The sequence below is a fragment of the Dipodomys ordii genome, unplaced genomic scaffold (genome assembly GCF_000151885.1).
Source record: "Dipodomys ordii isolate 6190 unplaced genomic scaffold, Dord_2.0 Scaffold110, whole genome shotgun sequence".
Classification (NCBI taxonomy): Eukaryota; Metazoa; Chordata; class Mammalia; order Rodentia; family Heteromyidae; genus Dipodomys; species Dipodomys ordii.
Window position 1 is genome coordinate 2,360,358 of NW_012267326.1, and position 21,195 is coordinate 2,381,552.

A 21,195-nucleotide genomic window follows, 5' to 3' on the forward strand; every position below is an offset into this window, starting at 1 on the left:
ACTTGAGTGGAAAAAGCTAAGCAAAAATACAAAGCCTTGAGTTTAATCCCCAGGGCAGGCACACACACACACACACACACACACACACACACACACACACACACACACACAGAGAGAGAGAGAGAGAGAAAGAATAAAATCTGGAGGATTTTATCTTATTCTTTCTCCAGATTGTATTTTCTTCATGGAAATCTCTTGATAATATCTACCTTGGATACAGAGACGATTTAAATGCTACAGTTTTAGATCCATTGCCTCTGTGGGGAAGGTGACAAACTTTATTATGGCCTCCATTGAAATAAGAATAATTGCATACTAAAAGCCAAATGCTAGTGGCCAGAGCTGTAATCTTAGCTCACTAGAAAGCTGAAATCTGAGAATCATGGACAGAAATGTTGGTGAGGCTCTTATCTTCAGTTACCCTGTAAAAAGTCAAGCGAGGGCGTGGCTCAAGATTGATAACACCAGGTTTGAGATTTCAAATCCCAGTACCAGCACCACCACCACCAACAACAGCAGAAAAGTAAGTGCACTTTAACAAAAAAAAATCTCCAAACCCCTGAACAGCAGGATAGAGCCTAGAATCCTGACTTTTCCGTATTCTTTGAATAGCACAGAGACACTAACTATCAGAATGCTCTGCATCAGCACTGCTCAAATGAATTTTCTATGATGATGGAAATGTTCTCTGTGGCCCTAACATTCAATTCTCATGTCTGTTTTAGAGCATTTGAAATATGGTTAGTGCAACAGAGGAACTGAATGATTAGTTTAATTGCAGTTAATTATATTTAAATTTCAATAGCTCCACTTGCTATCAAACTACTACTGTTTGAACATCTAGAGTTAGAACAGTGATTAATTGCAATGTTTCAAGTCCTAGGTATTTTGCTGAGTAGCTAAACAACCTTGGAAATTCATTTACCTCCCTGGGCCTCACTGTTATTCTGGTCAACATAATGATTACAATAGAACTTAATTCCAAGGGTTCTGGGATCAGGAAATATTGAACCATACTCAGTATATAATGTGTCTCACACGCAGCCATTATTATCATTCCTGATTATTTTATGATTTGTTGTTGATTTTACAAAATCGGTGGAGAGAGGAAATGAGATAAGGCTAAAGTAAAAGAAAGAAAATAGCATGAAAGGAATACAACTCTAAATAACCCCAGAGAAACGGTTGGGATTTTGTGAACTAGAAAGCAAATAAATGGTGACCATACCCCCATGCTTTTGTTTTGGAAACTACATTTATTTTTTATTTCCTGGTATAATCATTAATGAATCTTCAGTTTGCTCAAAATGTGGCCTAGTTTGTAAGGTAAACTTTTCTTTTTAATTATTTATTTTATTGTTAAGATGTTGTACAGAGGGGTTACAGTTACACGAGTAAGGCAATGAGTACATTACTTGTCGATCATTGTTACCCCTTCCCTTCCTTGCTGTTGTCCTACTATCCCTTCCCTCCCCCACCTCCCACACTCCTATTCCCCCTTCACCCCTCACCACCTGAAGTTGTAAAGTTCATTTCCAATATACTGTCCAGTAGGTATCTTCGTTGCAATGGGTCATCCTGTGTCCTTATTTCAGTGTTTTGCTATTCCCCTTCCTCTCCCCAGATTAGACATATGCATATACAAGATGCAAGATATCAAAATCAAGTATAGTGACAGCAGGAGATATACTGTAGGGGACAGAACATACACTAACAACAAAACTTAATAAAATCTCATGGTACATTTAAAACAGTAACAATAAAGACAGACCTCTTGTGTCCATATCCTGGGGTGCATTTCACTTAGCATCAACTTACATAGTCATTTGTACATGGTTTTTGAGCTTTTCAGCTCATCTGATAAGATTATCCTATATGGATGCTAATTATTGCAAATAAGGGAAACAATGGGACCTAAATTTCTTTGGGTCTGGGTAACTTCACTTGATATGATTTTTTTCCAAGTCTTTCCATTTCCTAATAAATTGGGTGGTGGTGTTCTTTCTGATGGAAGCATAGAATTCAATTGTATAGATGTACCACATTTTCTTGATCCACTCATCTACTGAGGGGCATCTGGGTTGGTTCCATATCTTAGCTAGGGTAAATAATGCTGCAATAAACATGTTTGTGCTGGTAGCTTTAGTATGGCCTTGTTTGTGATCCTTTGGGTAAATTCCCAAAAGTGCGATTGCTGGGTCATAAGGGGAGCTCTATGTGGGGTCTTTCGAGGAACCTCCATACTGCTTTCCAGAGTAATAGAACTAGTTTACACTCCCACCAACAATGCAGTAGGGTTCCCTTTTGGCCACATCCCCTCCAGCATCTATTGTTAGATTTATTGATTATAGCCATTCTAATTGGGGTAAGGGGGAATCTCAATGTTGTTTTGATTTGCATTTCTTTGATGGCCACAGCAGTTGAACATTACTTCATGTGTCTACTGACCATTCTTTTTTCCTCATCAGAGAAGTCTCTCTTTAAGTCTTTAGCCCACTTATTAATCGGGTTGTTGTTTCTTTGAGAATTTGTTTTGGGTGGTTTAATTTTTTGAGTTCTAAGTATATTTTAGATATGAGGCCCTTGTCTGTTGTATATCTAGTGAAGGTCTTCTCCCAGTCTGTAAGGTAAACTTTTTAAAAGTTTCCTTTTTCAGTCACAGAACCCTGGTTATATTCATAGTGAGCCATTTTCCCACAACCAAAGTCACCCAAGAATCCATTAGTCTAATGTGGTCCATGCATGTGGAGGGAAGAAGACAGGATAAAGCATAGAAGCAGATGTTATCAAATGTGCTGTGAATGTGAGTCCTAGGAAGGAAGAGGAAGCAGGGATAGGTATGGACTGAAGACATTTGGGATTGAAAGGAAAACCTGAACAAAGAAATTAATTTTGATTGCAATGTTATTGTATCACTGCATTGCTCCTGAGTCATCACAGATATACTTCTAGAGAAGGGAAATTCTCATCTAATTGGAAAACACAGAGATTGGTCTAGGAAAAGCCACTTCGATGTCTTATTATTGATAATGAGGCTTGTTATTCATGTTAGGGAACAAATGTATTTCTCTGCCACTCACAAACTATCAGTAACCAAATAAGTAATATAATTGGTCCATATAAAAATAGTTACCTGGTTGGGAAACTGTCTTACTGTTTATGTTGATGATGGAAAGAGGAAACTATAGAAGAGCTCATTTAGTTGTAAGTATTATGCCAACATATCTTCCAGTGTTTTTTTTTCTGTTGTGGATTGTTTTTTGTGTTTTATTTTGCATGGTTGTGTGCATGTTTGTGTGTGCCTGTACTGAGGCTTGAACTCAGGGCCTGCGCAAAATCCTTTAGCTTTTCACTGGGGCTGGTGGTGTGCCTGAGGCACACTTCTACCTCCCACTTGTTGGTGAACTTGAAATAGAGTTTCACAGACATTTTTTTACCCTGGTTGGTTTCAAACTGTGATGTTCAGATCTTAGTCTCCTGAGTAGCTGTGATTACAGGCCTGAGTCATCAATGCCTTGTGGGATGGGTTTTCACTGTTTGCCTAGTGATTTAGACGACCTTGATGGCTGGTGTTGGGACTGATCTCTGAGGTATTCCTTGGACAAACTGAGGAGTTTACATCCAGGAATTACGGTCACTATCATTATTTCTGTGGATTGCCCTAATGCTAATAAGCATTGCACATAGTATGGCTGACATTGTAATCTCCATCGGGGAACCATTCATGTTTATATTCCCATAGTACTAATCTTTATTAGTATTAGCATCATGAACTAGGTGGGGTATTTTCAAAGCATAAGACTAGTGCCAGGAATGCCTAAAATTTTGAAGTATGTGTTAGTATTTGCTTGCCCCTAAAAAAGAGCAAGTTGATCATGTTAAAGGCAGAAAAAACGACATCACAGGCATTTGGAATAATTGACAATTTTCATAAAAGATCATTTGGATCACTTATAACAGTTCTCTTTTCTAGCTTGTAAATTTATTAATGAATTTTGTGTCTAGTGCTTGAACTGAAAAATAACTCGTTTAGTATATTTCTAAGTATCACACATTTGTAATGTCTTTTAATATCTAAATCTCTAAAATGGAATTGAAACTTTAATCCTATTAATGACACAGAACACTATGCAATTTTTGCAGTCTACTGAGGCTTTCAAGCTAATATTGAGAACAAAGGAAATCTTAATCTCACAGAAATTTGATAAAAAACCAAGTAGTAATTTGTAAATACCTGGCAACTAATTAGTTATTTCCTCCAAAATGACTATTTTTGTCACAGCTTAGTTATCACATTAAAGTTTTAAGTATAGTTGCTCCTATACTTTAAAAAATGATTAGCTCTCACCGCACCTCATTCAGGGTAAATTATTTCAATTAGAGCAGAGAATGTAATGTTTGTTGTAAGGATCACCCTGTCCATAGTGTTGAGGGTGAGGTGCTGGTGGTGGTAGCAGAGGAGGAGGAGGAAGAGGAGGAGGAGGAAAGGGTGGTGATGATAAAATAAAAACCATCCTTGCTGAGGAGTGTGATAAATGTTTTACATGTAATTTACCTAAGAGAAAACAATCATCCCACCTGTCCTTTGATAAGGGGTTGAAGAGCCTAGTTAGTGGCAGTGTTGGATTCTCAGCTGGTGATCTGAGGCTCTCAAATACCATGTTCATGTCATTAAGGGCAGCTAATACATGGGCCAATTGACAAAGGATATTCAAATGACTGTCTTTTGTGAGCACTTTCCACTCTAACTGCTCATTTCCATATCTGAGTTATGCATAGGGAAAATAGGAAAAGGGCAAGTTTCCACCAAACTCTATTATAAAAGGCATAATGGAAGCAATTGTTTTCCATAGTTGTGTTATAGATAATGGAGAAGCAATTGCCTAGCATGAAATTGCAAAGCCATGATGCACATGGTCCATGAAACTGTGGCTAAAATTGCATGGCTTGCCTTAGATATGAATTAAGAAACAGTTTTTGGTGCTTTCCTAGACCATACACACCTTAACCTTTACTTGATATTATGGACACACCAGTGACTGCCATAGTCCTTCCTGTGTTCTTTCTGGTAGGTGTCACACACTGGAGAGGGCTGCAGAAGCAAGGTTGTGTGGCAATTATACTGTCTGACAGACAAGGATCCAAGAGCATGTAGCAATATTATCCACTCAGCAAAAGATAGCCAATATATGTGTAGGCTAAATAATTTATGATTTAAGACAAGAATGTGGTTTGTATTCATTCTGGGATAGTAAATGAATTGGCATGGCAGTCCCATGGGAGATTTTATCTGGGATTTTATTCTTGAGTGGATAAAAGAGTACAATTTCTATTGCACTGGAAATGGATAAAAAACAACTTGGGGAGACCATCAGCACACAGACTGCCGTGTGGAAGGGGACCACAGCTCCTCCAAACCACCAGACCAACTGCCTCCAGGTCCTGCTAGCAGCCCGATGCCAGCAGTAGAGCTGACTATGTTTGGCACTAGGTCTCTGTGATTCCTGGCCAAGGAGAATTGCATACAGAATATTTAACATTCTCTCACAAAAGAGTTATGTTTCAATCAGAGGGAGACGTGTGTTGCAGATATAGTCTACTGCAAATGAAATGTGGTATACTGGCATCTTGGAGGGGTAAGGGACATACCACAAATACTTGGGGTAAACAGGTGAACTTTGCCAGGCACTGGTGGCTCATGCCTGTAATCCTAGCTACCCAACAGACTGAGTTCTGAAGATTATGGTTCAAAGCCAACCTGGGAAGGAAAGACCTTGAGATCTTATCTACAATTAACTGGCAAAAACCAGAAATGTAGCTTTGACTCAAGTGGTAGAGCTCCAGCCTTAAGCACAAAAACTAAAGGACAGCACCCATATTCTATGTTCAAGCCCCAGAACTGGCACAAAAACAAAAAACAAAAACAATTGAACTTCAGTTTGGTGATGAGATTTTCAATGAAATGAGTTATTTTCCTTAGACTATTGAGTTAGTATTATTTTATGGTGAGTAGTTATTTTTCAATGAAAAAAGCTGTGTGTTGACAATATTGATTCTTTACTAGACAAGGATCTCTTTCACCTTCTCTAGGAACATTTGGTAATAGCTGAAGAGTGTGTGTGTGTGTGTGTGTGTGTGTGTGTGTGTGTGTGTGTGTCCCCACAGGAATGAACTCAGAGTCTCAAGGCCTTGCACTTGATGCAAGGCAAGTACTTTTACCACTTAAGCTACACTTCCAGTTTCTTTTGCCTCATTTTTATTTGTTTATATATTGTATGGACAGTAGTGATGATTCAACCCAGGGCTTCACACTTCTCAACTGATGCTCTACCACTTGAACCACACCATCTATTCCTACTTCAGACTGATTTTGGTGATAAAGTCTATTGAAATTCTCTACCTACACTGATCTTGCACCTTGATCCTCCAGATTTCAGCCTAAGTGGCTAAGATTATTAGTGTGACCCACCAACTCCTGGCCTGACTTGGTTATTTTTGAGATAATGTCTTTATACCTGAGCCAGCCTAGGTTGTAATCCTTCTATGGTGCTTCCCCTTTGTTGCTGGGGATGGCAGGTGCATGCCACAGTGCTTAGCCATTGGTTGTGATGCAGTCTTGTGATTTTATCTATTATGCGGGTTAGTCTCAAGCTACTATGTTTCCATTTCTGCTTCCCAAGTAACTAGGTATATTGGCTTGATCCACTGCAGCCAGCTTAAAGACATTTATGATTGTCACAGTTGTGGAAGGACAGTGCATCTGGATTTAGTACACAAAGTATTAATATGTTATTAGCTATTTTTTGGTAAGTCCTGGAGCTTGAACTCAGGGCCTGGATGCTGTCCCTGAGCCTCTCTGTACTCAAGGTTAGCATTCTATCACTTGAGCTACAGCACCACTCTTGACTCTTTTCTGCTTATGTGGTACTTAGGAAATGAATCCAGGGCTTTATGCATGCTAGGCAAGCACTCTACCACTAAGCTGCATTCTCAGTCCAAGCTATTAATTATTTTTAAGCACGCTACAATATACAGTAAAGCTTCCTACAACAAATTGCCCTGTGTCAAAATCAGTAGTGGCAAAGGTGAAAACCTTGGTTTAAAATGTATCACAACTCTGCCTATAGACACATGTTCCTCCAATCAAGTTCGACGTTGTATGAAACATAATTTGTTTATGGTTTTCTTTACCTTATTGATTTGTGAGCAACATTTATTGTATTACCACATGCTTTCTATTAAAATAAATTCATGTCTAATCTACCTCCACATGGCATACAAGAAGAAAAGCAAGCAAGCAAACAAACAAAAACCTGCACACACAGCCACATACTTTCCAAGAATGGAGAAGGATGGGGGTTGATGCAGTTTTCAAACTTGACAAATGAGACAGATTAACAAAGCACACTAAATGAATCAGCTATTTAGGATGCTCTACAAGCCAGTTCATGTTGCTGTTGTTAAACAGGAAAACAAACAACAACAACACCAAAAATGAGTTTTGACTTAAACCTTTATGGGTGACAATATTTGAAAAACTCCTAGCATGCTTGCTTGTGATAGTGACTTGCCCTCTGAAATTAAATTTTAAGAGAGACTTCATTTCGCTGGGCACCGATAGCTCACCTTTGTAATCCTAGCTACTCTGGAAGTGGTGATAGGAAAATTATGGTTCAATGCCAGACCAAGCAGACAAATCCTTGAGACTGGTATTTCCAATTAATTAGCAAAAAGCCAGTGTGGTTTAAGTGGTAGAGGTCTAGCCTTGAACAAAAAAGCAAAGTATTAGGCCCTGAGTTCAAACCCCAGTATAATGCTAGCCTGTGAGTGCACATGGGTGTGCACGGATGCACACATATGCGTGCACGCACGCGCAAGCGCGCGCACACACACACACACACACACTTCATTTATGTTCTGATGGAAGGAATGGCTGGCTATCCTCCATTGGAGATGTCTGCTGTTGTTCCTTCCCTCTCATCCTCTTACCCTCCACTCTTATGCTTGCTGGTGCCCATAGGAATAACATGAAGTTCTTTTGTATTGTGAAGAACCACATGGCTTCCAGAATTCACCTCATTGGACTCAACTCTAGGCTGGAGCTGTGTGACCTTAATAAAGTCATTTACCCTTTCTGCCTCAGTGTTCTCAGTTGCAAACTGAGAGAAATCGTATTTGCCTCACCAGATACTATATTGGATTGTATGCAAGTGTGTACAAATGTATTGACTGAAATACAAAAGATTCAGGAGAGAACTCAAATGGTGTCATTCCTTAGAAAAGCCAAGTCAAAGTTCAGAAAAACAAAATAAGAAGTGGTTATCAAAAGGTGTGGGGTCAATGGGAAAGGGGTAGACAAAGGAAGAGGAGAAGAGGGGAGCGTGCAGTCAAGAATCCAATGTATCACCTACAAAATTAAGAGGAGGAGTGAAAGGCTGGGTAGAGGAGGGATGGGTGAAATGCTGAAAGGGGGTGACATTCATCAGAATGTATTTCATTCACAAACTGCTTTGTTTAATGGCAACTTCTTTGTACAGCTACTTAAACAAAAGAAGACAAAAAGGAAAATATTTACCCAGATCTTTTCTAATCCCTCACTGGCCTTTCTTCCAACAGGGCCATCCCTTCTACCCATCATGCAGTGGTGTCTGTGCCCCAGCTGAGCATGTGCAGCCTCAAGAGCAACCTTGCCTTGCTTTCAGTCAGGCTTACTCAGAGCCCACTTCTGGACATGCTGCAGATGCACAGCAAGGCCTTGCCCTTTAAAGCAGTGGGCATGCTCAGAAACTCCCTAGGACAAGTCCTCTGGCTCATAAACTGGATTTATACAATGTGACTTGGAACAATAGAGCAAAGTTAATCTTACCTGAAGGAAAATATTTTTTTCCACTAACATTTTAAAAATGCTTCCTTAGGAGCTCAAAATAATTTTGAAGCTCATCAGTGATAAAATTCCAAATCTATCCAGAAAGAAAGAATTGAGAAAGGAAGCAGAGGAGGCACTTTAAGCAGAAAAGTGGCTGTTGGGACACATTAACCCCTGGAGATTATTGACATGCTTTTGGCATACAAAGTTGTTTTGGTTTTGATTTTGTTTTGTTTTTCCCAAAAATTAATTTAGGTTTGTGCCTTTGTCAGGCATTTTGGCACCAATGTGGTGTTCACTGAAGGATGCTATTTTGAAAATGGGTGGGGGGAAGGAACTTATAATTCTTAAAAATAATGAATGATGTACAATATTCATTGCTACCTTGGTCACAAGTTCACTCACTAGATAAACAGAAATGTTAAAGATGAGGAAGTGCCCTGGACTGGATATTGAAATCAGTGAATTGATTGACTCAATCACTCTGAGAAGTTTTTCTCTTCCACCAGAATTTCTGGGATTTACGTAAGAAGACAAGATATAAAAAGCTACCTTTAATTTTGGCTCTGGATCATGCCAGTAATCCTACCTACTCAGGTGGCTGAGATTTGAGGATCAAGGTTTGACATCAGTCCAGGCAGGAAAGTTTGAGAGACCCCATTTCCAAGTAAGCAGCACAAAGCTGAGCTACAAGTATGGTTCAAGTGGTAGAATACCAGTCTTGAGTATAAAGCCAAGTGGGAGTGTTATGCCCTGAATTCCTGAGTTCAGGAAGGAAGGAAGGAAGGAAGAGAGGGGAGAGAGAGAGAGAAAAAGACCATCTTTAGTGGTATATCTTTTTCAAACAGCTTCAGAAATGCACCCTTCTGAATTTCAGTGCATATGTCACTTCCACATATATATTTGCCTATCTTCATCTCAACCTTTTTTTTTAATACTGTTCTGGGTTTTAGTTGTTGTTGTTTGTTTGTTTGTTATGTCCAGTGAATACATTAAGCCTGTTGGAAGGCACATTTATGGTTTTGGACATCATGCAATTTGCTAAATGGTGTTCTGGCTATGGAAATGCTTGCAAAGAGCCCTGGGGAAAAAGAGAATTAAGTAAACACGTATTGATCATGCTGTACAGACTCTCTCTTATTTGATCAGCCAAGGGCGCTGTCTGCACTAGTCTATCTGATCTGTTATACTTAAAGCTGGAGACATTTTTCTGGCTCCCTGGTGGTTTTTAAAGGCTATGCAAGGGGAAAAATTGCTTTAAACAAAGTCTCATTTTAAGAGAAGTGTGAATGCAGGATGGAATTCAAAGAATGTGGAGAAAAGAGAGGTGAAAAGTGGTAGCAAACAGCTTAAAAAAGCCCTGGGAATTTAGAAAGAATAAAACATAACAGATAAAGACCACATGATCCATTGTGAGATAGAATGACACAGGAAGCCACTCTAGCCAGTACCTACTGAACACTACTGTGTTATAAGGCTTGGGGGAAAAAAAGCAAAAGCTTAAGTATTTGGATGTCCAAGGGGGTGAAATAGAATACATTGGGTCATGAAGCCAGTCCCATTTTGTTAGATGAGGAAAGAGGCTTTACTGTTATGGAGATGTTAAATGTCAAAATGGAATGGGATTATGCCATTAAATTCAAATACAAAGAGAAAGAGCACATCTTCCTTTGTAAGTCTACATTCTAACAAATTATTTAAAAATTAAATTGTACATTTGTTCATTCTCTTATTCATTCTTTGCTTAACATTTTGTGCTCGTACTGGGGCTTAACTCAGCGCCTCATGATCTCCCTTAGCTGTTTTGCTCAAGGGTGGAGCTCTACCACTTGAGTTGGAGATAAGAGTCCCACAGACTTTCCTGCCTAGGCTGGCATTAAACCTCAATCCTCCAATCTCAGCTGCCTAAGTAGCTAGGATTATAGGCATGAGCTACCAGTCCCTAGCTCTAAATATCATATTTAAAACACTAATACTATATTAAGTACAGCTAAAGAAGGGAAGATGTTTATTTCTAAAACTGGAAATAGTGGCCCTGGGCCTACAGCCTGTCCTTATTTGCTTTCTTTCTTCTCTGCTATTTCTAATTCTTGGCTAGGCTATGATTGCAAGTGACAGTTTTGTTATTCCTCTCTCCCCTCTTCACCATTCCAATGAATCAGTTGTCAAAAGAAAAGTAGGAGGGAAAAGGAGGCCAGAGAGGAAGTTTGAAGTCTCTGTATACAGATGATGCTCACCCTAGCCTAGGAAGAGGAAGGGCTGTCAGACATTTTGGTGTACTCTGAGATTGAGGCTGAGGGAACAGATGAAGCCAAGTTCATTAGTTCAGCTTCCCCTACAGTCTTGATGTAATGTCTCATCATGCCTTGAGGACCATTATTTGTTATAATTGAACGGATGGCAAGATGTTCTTACACATTATTTTTTTAAATTGAGATTAGGTGATTACATAAATTTCACATATTTCACAGTATTGTGGAATAGTGATACTTAGTTAAAGTCACAAACACATTTTACCCTTCACAAGGCAAATTGTCATTATCCTGGTTTATAAAGTTTATGAATTCTATAAGCTTTGACAATACAATTAGATGATATTTACATTTCCTTCCTTTTGCTTAGTGTAAGCTGTTCCCTCTTTATTATTATTAACTGATTATGCAGTTGTTATTTTATAGAACTCATTTTTTTGCATGAGCTCAAAGCTTTTTTAGACTCTATGACATAGAACACTACTATTATTTTATTGCAGTACTGAAGATTTAACTTAAGATTAACTCAAGGCCTTTTGCTTGCTAAAGAAAGTCCTCTACAGCTTGCGCCATGTCTGCAGTCCTTTTGTTTAGCTTCTTTTCATACAGGATCTGGCATTAGCCTTAACTTGAACAACTTGTGACTATGGTGTTCCTACCTCTGTCTATGGAGTAACTGAAACCACAAGCATAGCTTACAACACCAAACTTGTTTTGAGATAGGGTCACTTTAACTTTTTCCTGTGCTGGCCTCAAATCAAGGTCCTCCTATCTCTGACACCCAACTAGCTGGAATTACAGGTATATGACACAACATTGGGCCCAGAATATTATTATTATTATTATCTTCATAGTAATGAGATTATTGAATCTCAGAGAGATTAAATTACTGTCTAAAGGTAATATGTACAGCAAAAGGTACAGCAAGGACTGAGCTCAGACAGTATAATTCTAAGATTTTGAATATGCTCACACAAAAAACAATTGATCAGAGGATCAGAATTGTTCAATAGCTATGTACATATGACCATCCGGTGGCTCACACCTGTAATACTAGCTACTCAAGAGGCTGAGATCTGAGGATCACGGTTCAAAGCCAGCATGGACAGGGCAGGAAAGTCTGTGAGACTCTTATTTCCAATAAACCACCAGAGAACTGGAAATGGCACTGTGGCTCAAGTGGTACAGCACTATCCTTGAGCTGAAGAGCTGAGGGACAGCACCCAGGCCTAGAGATCAAGTCCCACAACCAACCAACAAAACAAGAAAAAAACGATACTAATCAAAATGAACTCCAAGATATGAAAAGAGAGATTTTTTGTTTTTTGTTGTTATTTTTTAGTGTACTGTTTGCAGCTATTTCTTTTTTCTTTCATTTTTTTCCTTTGGATTATTCCCTTTGTCTTACATAAGTTCATCTGATTTGGGGAAGGGAAGGGGAATCACAAAAATGGTGGGACAAAGGACAAAGGGTAAACCAATCCAACAGTCATACTCACAAAGGCATTATGTTGGAAATGAACTTTTCACCTTGGCAGGGAGGGGAATTAGGGGAGAGGGAAAGCAGGAGAAAATGAGGAAGAGGATAACACTGAAAAGAAATGTACTCATTACCTTACTTATGTAACTGTAACCCCTCTGTGCATCACCTTTACAATAAAAATAATTAAAAGAAAGAATTGAACGTAATAAGTAACTATATTTACTAATCTTGACATCTACATTATGCGTTGTTTTCACGCTACACATCCCACGTTTTGGGGTGTCATTTTATTATTTTCATTTTGATATAACGTGCTATGGCTGATTATGAGAAAGGTCCTTTCATGAGAGGAGAACTCTGTCACTACCAGGAAACATTTGGCAATATCTGAAAATATATTTGATCATTTCACTGGAGGTGTGGCTGTCACTAGAGTCTGGTAGAACCATGTTAAGGATGCTGCCCTGGCATCCTGTATGGGGTAGGACGGTATCCCAAGGAGGACTGAATTTTCCAGTGCAAAGTCCCTATGGTTAATACCCTGGCTTAGAGTAATTTAAAGAATCTGAAAGAAAAGAGAGTAGTGGCTTTGTCTAACAATCTAGAAACATTAAGGATGAGGAGGCAGGTTTAGCATTGGGAAAGGTGCTGAGGTGGATCCATTAGTTCACTCAATTGTTCATTCATTTGTAGAGTCTGTGGAATATTTCTTCCTTCTTCTAATCTTTCTTTTTTCTTTCATCTACCTTTCTTTCATATATATATATATGTTTTTTGGGGGGGTGCTGGGAGGGGAGGGAGCTTGAACTCAGGCCCTCATCCTCTGGCATGACTTTTCTGCTCAAGGCTGACATTTTACCACTTGAGCCACACCTCCACTTTTGACATTTTGTTGGATAGTTAGAGAGTCTATCAGATTTGTCTGACTGGGCTGGCTTCAAACTGAGCTTCTCAGATTCTCCCAAGTAGCCAAGATTATGGCATGAGCTACCAGCATTGAAGGAATGATTTATGTCAGAAATTGAGCTGAATAGTAGAAATCTGGAAATTAGAGTTGGAAAGGTTCTCTCTCACCTCCCCCCCTCTTTCTTTCCATTCATTCATTTCTTTATGTTCATTATCTTTAGTCATACAAAGTGGTTTCAATTCAACATGTCAATGTATGACGACAATGCATCTTTATCAGTGTCACTCCTTCCATCATTTTCCTACTCCCATCTGTCCCAATCCCACCCCACCTCTCAAAAAGCTAGAGCTGTTACAAGGTAAGCTTGGGAGAGTTGTACGTTACCATGACTAAACGATTTTATTTTATTAGGAAGGAAGATGGTATATTCTTGCATAGGGGTTAGGATAGTGAATGTGGTCCAGGACACATTCAAAACCAGTATGATTTGACCAGGAGCACTTGATAACTTCTTTTGTCCCATTCATGGCTGACTTTTGTTGGTGTCCAAAAATAGAGTCAAAATGGGAAAGCAGTGATGCTGTTAGAGGCATCATTTAGCATTGGTGTAGGGATGTGTGTGTGTGTGTGTGTGTGTGTGTGGTTGTGATTGTGGATGGGTGAAGAGAGAAGCTTGCTTGCTTGCTTTCAAGTTACATTGCTGGCCTGGGAACAGGTGTGCGTGCGTGTGTGTGTGTGTGTGTGTGTGTGTGTGTGTGTGTGTGTGTGTGTGTGTGTGTTTCCAGTAACAGCTCTTTCTGTTTGCAGCAGTCCTATGCACCAGCTCCCCACCCCATGGCTCCTCCCAGCCCCAGCACAAACAGCAGCAGCAACAACAGCAGCAGCAACAGCAGTGGGGAACAGTTGAGTAAAACAAACCTGTACATTCGAGGCCTTCCACCAGGGACCACTGACCAGGACCTCATCAAACTGTGCCAACCGTAAGTGTCTCCAGGTGCTCTATGTCATTTCTCATTTGCATACTGTCAGTGTGGGCAGCACTGGGGACCACAGCAGGGGGCCCAGTCCTGGAGTCTCAGGAGAGGAGGCCTATGCCATACAAGAGGGAATGGATTTGATCTGTAACTCCCGCTGACTACAGGGAGTGGGGTTTGTTGCATTGCTCTGAAAGTGAAGGTTTTGAGCAGACAGGTGTAGATTGCTGGTGAATTCACATATGTTGGGAATCTCAACCATGTGGTTGATGAGGACAAGGGTGACTTTACTATACTTGAGTTAAATTAATGAAAGTTGACGGCAGGATAATGGTTTCTGTGTTCAGAGCTTTTCTGGTTAGTTTTTGTTGAGTGTAGATTCAACCAAGACCATGTAATAGAATTATAAATTCATTCTTCCAGCTACCTTGAAACATCCAAGTCTAGTAAGCTGTCTCCCACCAAGATCAAGAACAGGAGTTTTATATATCCTAGGAAATGTGGAAATAATTAATTTCTCTTTCAAAATGTTTTACCCATCTGTTGTTTTCTACTGGCACTTATGTTATTGGCTGTGCAAATACATTAAAATATTTGCACATATCCTCTAAATAAAATTAATATGGAACAATGAATTAATCATAGACTTGTCTTTTTTTAGATTGTTCTGATTTTTTTCTTTCAAAATACTATCAGTAGAGATATTTGTCATTTGTCCCTTAAGTGAGTATTTTTTAATTTGGGGAAACAATTACTCAGTGGTCCTTCTCTTTTGTTACAAGAAGGATGACACAGTATTTATTTTTGTAAAATGTCTAACCTCCAGCATATGAGAAGAGGAAAACACAATTGATGATATTTACTTGTTTCTATTCTGGGTTGTAACAATAGGAGTTCATAGCAAAACACCTAATTAGCAGATGGACAGAGGCACAAACATATAACTCAACCAGTTGACAATGCTGAAGATGTATTTGGGTCAAGAAATCCTGTTGCTACTGACGGCCTTGATTAATGCACAATTAAAGCAGGACCCTCCAAACAAGTATTAATTTAGGGGGAAAAAGTTGCTCTTTTGAAATAAATGTTAAAAGGCATATTAAAAAAGCATGTGAATGTATGTTAAGTTTTGCTAACAAGATATTGAGGTTAAGAATCAGAAGATAAATGATTCAACTTGTTGTTAGAAAAGGATGAACTATTTTGGAAATTAAGGTCTTTGAACATAAGAAAGACAGGAGACTTTATAATAAATTTCCAGGTGAACTATCTCAACACATGATGATGGAAAAAAATAGGCAGTCATGGTGAGTTGAAGCAGTTCTGATGGAACCAACAGCTAAATATCTCAGAATTTTGTGAATGATTTGTTAAAGATTTGGTGGATCAAGTTGGAAAGAGTTGGAGTATTTAGGACAGGAGAACAAATCCTATCAATCAGGGCTTTTTAAAAACTCTTTTACTGGAGAACTGTTTTATGAACATACTACTGGTATAGCATCATACCATAAATCAGTCAACATCTACTTCTGTGAAAATTGCCAGAATTTTATAAATTGAAATATTACCTAAAAGGCTGGTTGGCAAGAAAACTCTGTGGTGACCCAAACCCTGTTATTTAGTATAGAGGTTTTGCTAATGATTCTTATGTGCAATTGAAAAATTGAAATAATGGTAAGGGAACAGAAACACAGTTATCTGTTCACATTATTCTTTGCTAGCTAAAAACAATCTGACCCATGTTACCATTATTGTAAAAATCATTTATGGGCTCTCGAGTTACTCAAAAATAATCAAGGCCTCGTGTTTATTGCTTAGCTGACTTTTTCTAGAGAAGCTTCGAACTCTGATGCAATTGTGCAACTAAAATAAGAATGAAATGCATCATATCTGTAAATATAGATAGCAAAACTCCCCCAAAGGAGTTGAGTAATAGGAGATAAAGGGAATGAGGAAAGCACGAATAAGCAAGACAGTCATTCTGACTAAATACTGAATATGCATGTGTGAAATACTGTGGTGAATCGCCTATGTACCATGAACCCACATTTAAAAGGATGACAAGAATGTTAATCAGATGTTTTCTGGGGAATTGGTAGCTAGTGAGAAGGGGTGAGTGAATGGGAAGGGCACTATGGGTGAATATTATTACAGTACTTCACATCCATGTATGAAAAATCTATCAATGAAGCTTATGGAGATTGATTTCAGAAGGAAAGAGTGGTGAGTCAAATCAAGGTCCAATGTATGCATATATGGACATGTCAAAACAAAATCACCCCCTCTGCCCCGGTACAACGAATTGATGCTCATAAAAGCATGGACAGAAAAATAAGGAAGTACTAAGACACCTGGCTTTCAGTTCTGGTTGTGCCAGTTGGTCTGTGGCCTTAGACAAATGACTCCTCTCCCCTTAACTTTGTTTTCTCTCATATATAAAAAATGGATTGGAATTTGATAATCTTGTGTTGATTTAACTTTAAAATTCTGACACGTGATTGGAACTTCATTTTTTACTGTTAGTATCTGTTCCAAAACACTGTTTTGATCTTTCTCCAATCTTCTGCTTAAGGCTATAGCCAGGTTATAGCTTGTACTAGAGGGTGACGTATGGCTAGAAGTTCTTTGGGTAAGAGATCTCTGTAGGCCATTTGGCAATTTCTTCCCCTCTCAGATAATGGTGGTCTCAGATAATGGTGATTTCTTTTTGTATTCATGATCTTATAAAGATTAAAACCATTTGCATTCCCAAGACTTATTCCACATTTCAAAATAATTATAAGACAGATATTGGTAGCTGCAGATGAATTTGTCATCTGGATAATTATTCATGTTAATGTTTGTGCATTTGTAAGTACGTTGAGGGTTAATGCTTTAATTGTAGGAAACATAATATTTCCTATGCTAATATTCATGCTAATAAAATGAAAGAAATCAGAGATACACAAAAATGCATGGGTAGGTTGAATTTTCTAACATTAGTATACAATATCCATATTAATGCTAATAAACAGAAAGAAAATGAGTAGAAACTGCATAGTTAGTCAGTGAATAATGTGAAAGAAAATCTTTATTAAGAAATTCTAGTCTGGTGTAGGTGCCTCATGCCTGTTATCCCAGCTACTCACTCAGGAAACTGACATTTAAAGGATCTCCTTTTGAAGACAGCCTGGGCAGAAAATTCTAAGAGATCCCATCAACAAGTAACTGGCAAAATGCTATGGTGGAGTTGGGGTTTGAGTGGTAAAGCTCCTGCCATGAGCAAGCAAGCCGAGAGCACAAGGTCCTATGGCAGAAAAAGAAAAACTGTATTTAGCTTTGTTATCTAAACGCAGATGTTCAGACTGCAAACGAAATCAAGGAAGACCAGACTGAAGAATAATTAGTAGGAAGAATAATTTCATGCTAAGGAAAATACATTGTGCATTATGTGTCTGGTATTGTATAAATACATGATGTATACACTTAGATACTTTATAATATCTATCGTGAGGAACTTTAAGGAACCTATTAAGTCTTCAACCAAGAAATATTTACAGAGCAACTGTGGTCTGCCTATGCTGAAGATCTGATGGTGAGATAATTTAGACAAAGCCTTTGCTTTAAAGGTAATGTCTAGTCTGATGAGGAACATAAATGCTGATTAATCATGTGATTTGTAATAAAATTGAAAATGTAAGTACAAAATAAGAAAGAATGACAGTGAGATAGTTTCAAACATAGCATTAGACTAATCATCTAGGGAAATGTCACTTAAGCTGAGATCAGAGGATGAATAGGTTTAAGTGAGGAAGGAAGAGAAGAGTATTCCAGGTTGAGGGAAATTCATGTACAGAACCAGTGGCTGGAGGGAGCATAGTTAGGATAATGAGCTGGAAAAGGTCAATGTGGCTGTAGCAGGGCGAGCGAGTTACAGGGAAAAATGGGCTAGAAATGTGAATAAGGAAAAATGACTGTTTTGTACATTATGTTAGAAGCTTTGTTTTATCTTAAGAAACCATTACATTGCCATAAGCAGAAAGCAGAAGGAGAGCACCGTTCTATTTTGGCTTCAGGAAGGTAACTCTAGATACAGAATTAAAAGATGAGACCACTTGAAATCCAGGAACATTCAGAGGAGGTGTAGTTGTTAGATGAGCAATTAGTATTTAGAGAAGACCATTCATGAACTAGCAGTTGTGGTGATGTGGAAAAGGATGCATTCTTGTCCTATGCATGTGTTTTTTAATTAGAAAATGAAGACTTGAGAAATAGTTATTTGAATACCGTTAAAGCACAGCAAAGTAGTTGGGTGTTAGTGGCTCCCACCTATAATTCTAGCTACTCAGGAGGCTGAGGTCTGAGGATCAAGGTTTGAAGCCAGTCAGGGCAGGAAAGTTAGTGAGACTCTCATCTCCAATTATGCACCAAAATTGATAGAAGTGGAACTTAGGGAATGTGCTCAGACCCTCCAGACCCAGAGTTCAAGATCCAGGACTAACAACAACAACAAAAAGACAGGAAGAAAAGAAAAAAAAGCACAGTGGAAAAAATAGAACCCAAATTGGTTGAATTTTAGTTAATCCCTTCTCCTTACTCAGTCATGAAAAGGACTACAGTATACTGCCAATCATTTAGTGACTAGAATATTGAAAGTACTCAAGGCCAATAAAGATTAAAGCTCTAGTTGATTGAAAGATATGTCCAGGGGATGGACTATCAGCTGGAATTCATGGTACACACATTGATCACAATTCCTTTCTGCTTATCACTAAGTGGAGCAGATGAGAGTGGGAAGCAATAGATTCCTTTTTAACAGAAGGAAATGGGTTTTCACCTTTGTGGGGGGGTCAATTAAGCTTATGTCATATGATGATTTTCACGTTTTAAATTATAATTGGTAATACTTTTTACATGATTGCAAATGTGTCCTTAAAATGTAAATTACTCTTAAAAATAAAATTAAGCCCAGTATCAGTAGGCTAATATCTATAATCCTAGCTATTTAGAAGCCTGAGATCTGAGATTGTAGTTCAAACCTACCCCAAGAGACTTTTATGTCCAATTAACCAATGAAAGTCCAGAAGTGAATGCCTCCAGTGGAAAAGTACCAACTTGAGAGCCAAATGAGAGTGTGGGGCCTTGTGTTCAAGCCCCAGTACTGGCACAAAACATAAAATAAATAAGAAATTAATGAATGAATTAATTAAAAATAAGCCAAGCATAAGCCATAGTGACAGAATCTAAAACATAAAAAAATCATTAATGTGTTTATATTTTCCACATCTACTGTATCTTTCTACTGTATCTTTCATCTAACTATTCTTGTGGTTTGTACATTTTAATACAGTGCTCTCAGAAACTCCCACCGATTATCCACCCTCATTCTTTCCACCCAGGGAAGAATGCTTCTGGCCTTAATTAAAGAAGTTTTTCTGTTGTAAAGTGAGCACACTGCAGCCATACCAATGATGAACCTAAAGGGCACATGCCTTAGGTGTACACACTTCCAATCATTCCTAGCTGGTCAGGAACATTACCTGGCCCGTCCTTGTGTTTCCCTGTAAATATTCTCTCTGCTCAAGATACGACATCCTAGCACTGTCCCCTTTAGAAGAAGACTTTGAATGTCTTTTTAATATTTAACAAGAGAGGAGGAACACCCACCATGAAAAGCCAGAGGAACAATGTTAGCAGGTGCTTAGGAGCTAAAGGGCGGGGCCAAGCCTATCTTGCGGACTTTTTCTGGCCTCGCTGGAGGGCTCATTATGGTACATGCTGAACACTGAGTAGTAAAAGCCGACTCGAGTGCCATCCAGGCTCAAGTGCTGAGGCCATTACATACTGTGTCAGACAGTTTTGACAAATGCACCGACACAATCAAACCTTTTATCAATTTAAAAGTAACCTTGTCAGAGTAATCTGTCAAACTGTTCCGATGTAGCTAAAGGAAAACAAAGTCATCACGTACTCCAGGGTAACCAAGGAAATAAGAAAAATGTGTCTAGAAATTTCTCTAGTTCTTTTTCACTGTGTCATTGAAGATTTAAAAGTTCCCCCTTATTAAGGCCTAAGAAAATTTTATTAGCTTTTGTCTGCAAGTCTGACTCTACTGATGTTGCTGCTTTTTTGAGATGTCATAAATCTGTGTGGGAGAAATATGAGCAGAAAGAAAAGTCCAGTTCTATAAACTTTGCATTTGTGCATAAAGGCCCAAACCAAATTTGAACTCCCGAGTCAGCCCAGAGCTAACACTTGCTTACATCAATTTCGATTTAGGCACAATTACATCTGCCAGTTATAACAAACTGGACATAGTATTGGATTGGTATTTAATAATAACCAGTATTACTAAGGCATTATCGTTACCTATTCTATAACAACATTATGTGAGTATTCTACAGCAAGTAGTCTGCCAAGTTTTTATATAATATCACTTAACTTTCAAAACGACCCCATAATGTGACCATTATAATTCCTGAGTAATAGTGGAGTAAAAGAAGACTCAAAGAAGCTAGGAAACGTTTGCGCACGTTTGTGGTGCCACCATGGTCCAGACTCTGGCTCCTACTCTGTAGCCCTTCGTGAAATACAAACCAGCACATCTTAATGCATGGGCTCTCAAATCCAATCCCTTGGGATATCTGAGAAGTAGGAAATCTGGATATCCTTTTAGGATCCTGACTTGGCTGGTGTGGCATCAGCCAAACACTAGGCCAACTCCATTTATTCTT

The 21,195-nt window shown here is 38.6% G+C and overlaps 1 protein-coding gene across 2 annotated transcripts in view; it reads left to right on the forward strand.

Moving 5' to 3' along the window:
* The window catches only part of Rbms3 (RNA binding motif, single stranded interacting protein 3), a 717,266-nt gene that overhangs the window by 154,282 nt on the left and 541,789 nt on the right, over positions 1-21,195 (forward strand). For both annotated transcript variants that reach the window (XM_013028502.1, XM_013028503.1), the window contains exon 2: positions 14,316-14,488. In XM_013028502.1, coding sequence (XP_012883956.1) covers positions 14,316-14,488 — 173 coding nt within the window. The remainder of the gene's footprint in view (positions 1-14,315; positions 14,489-21,195) is intronic.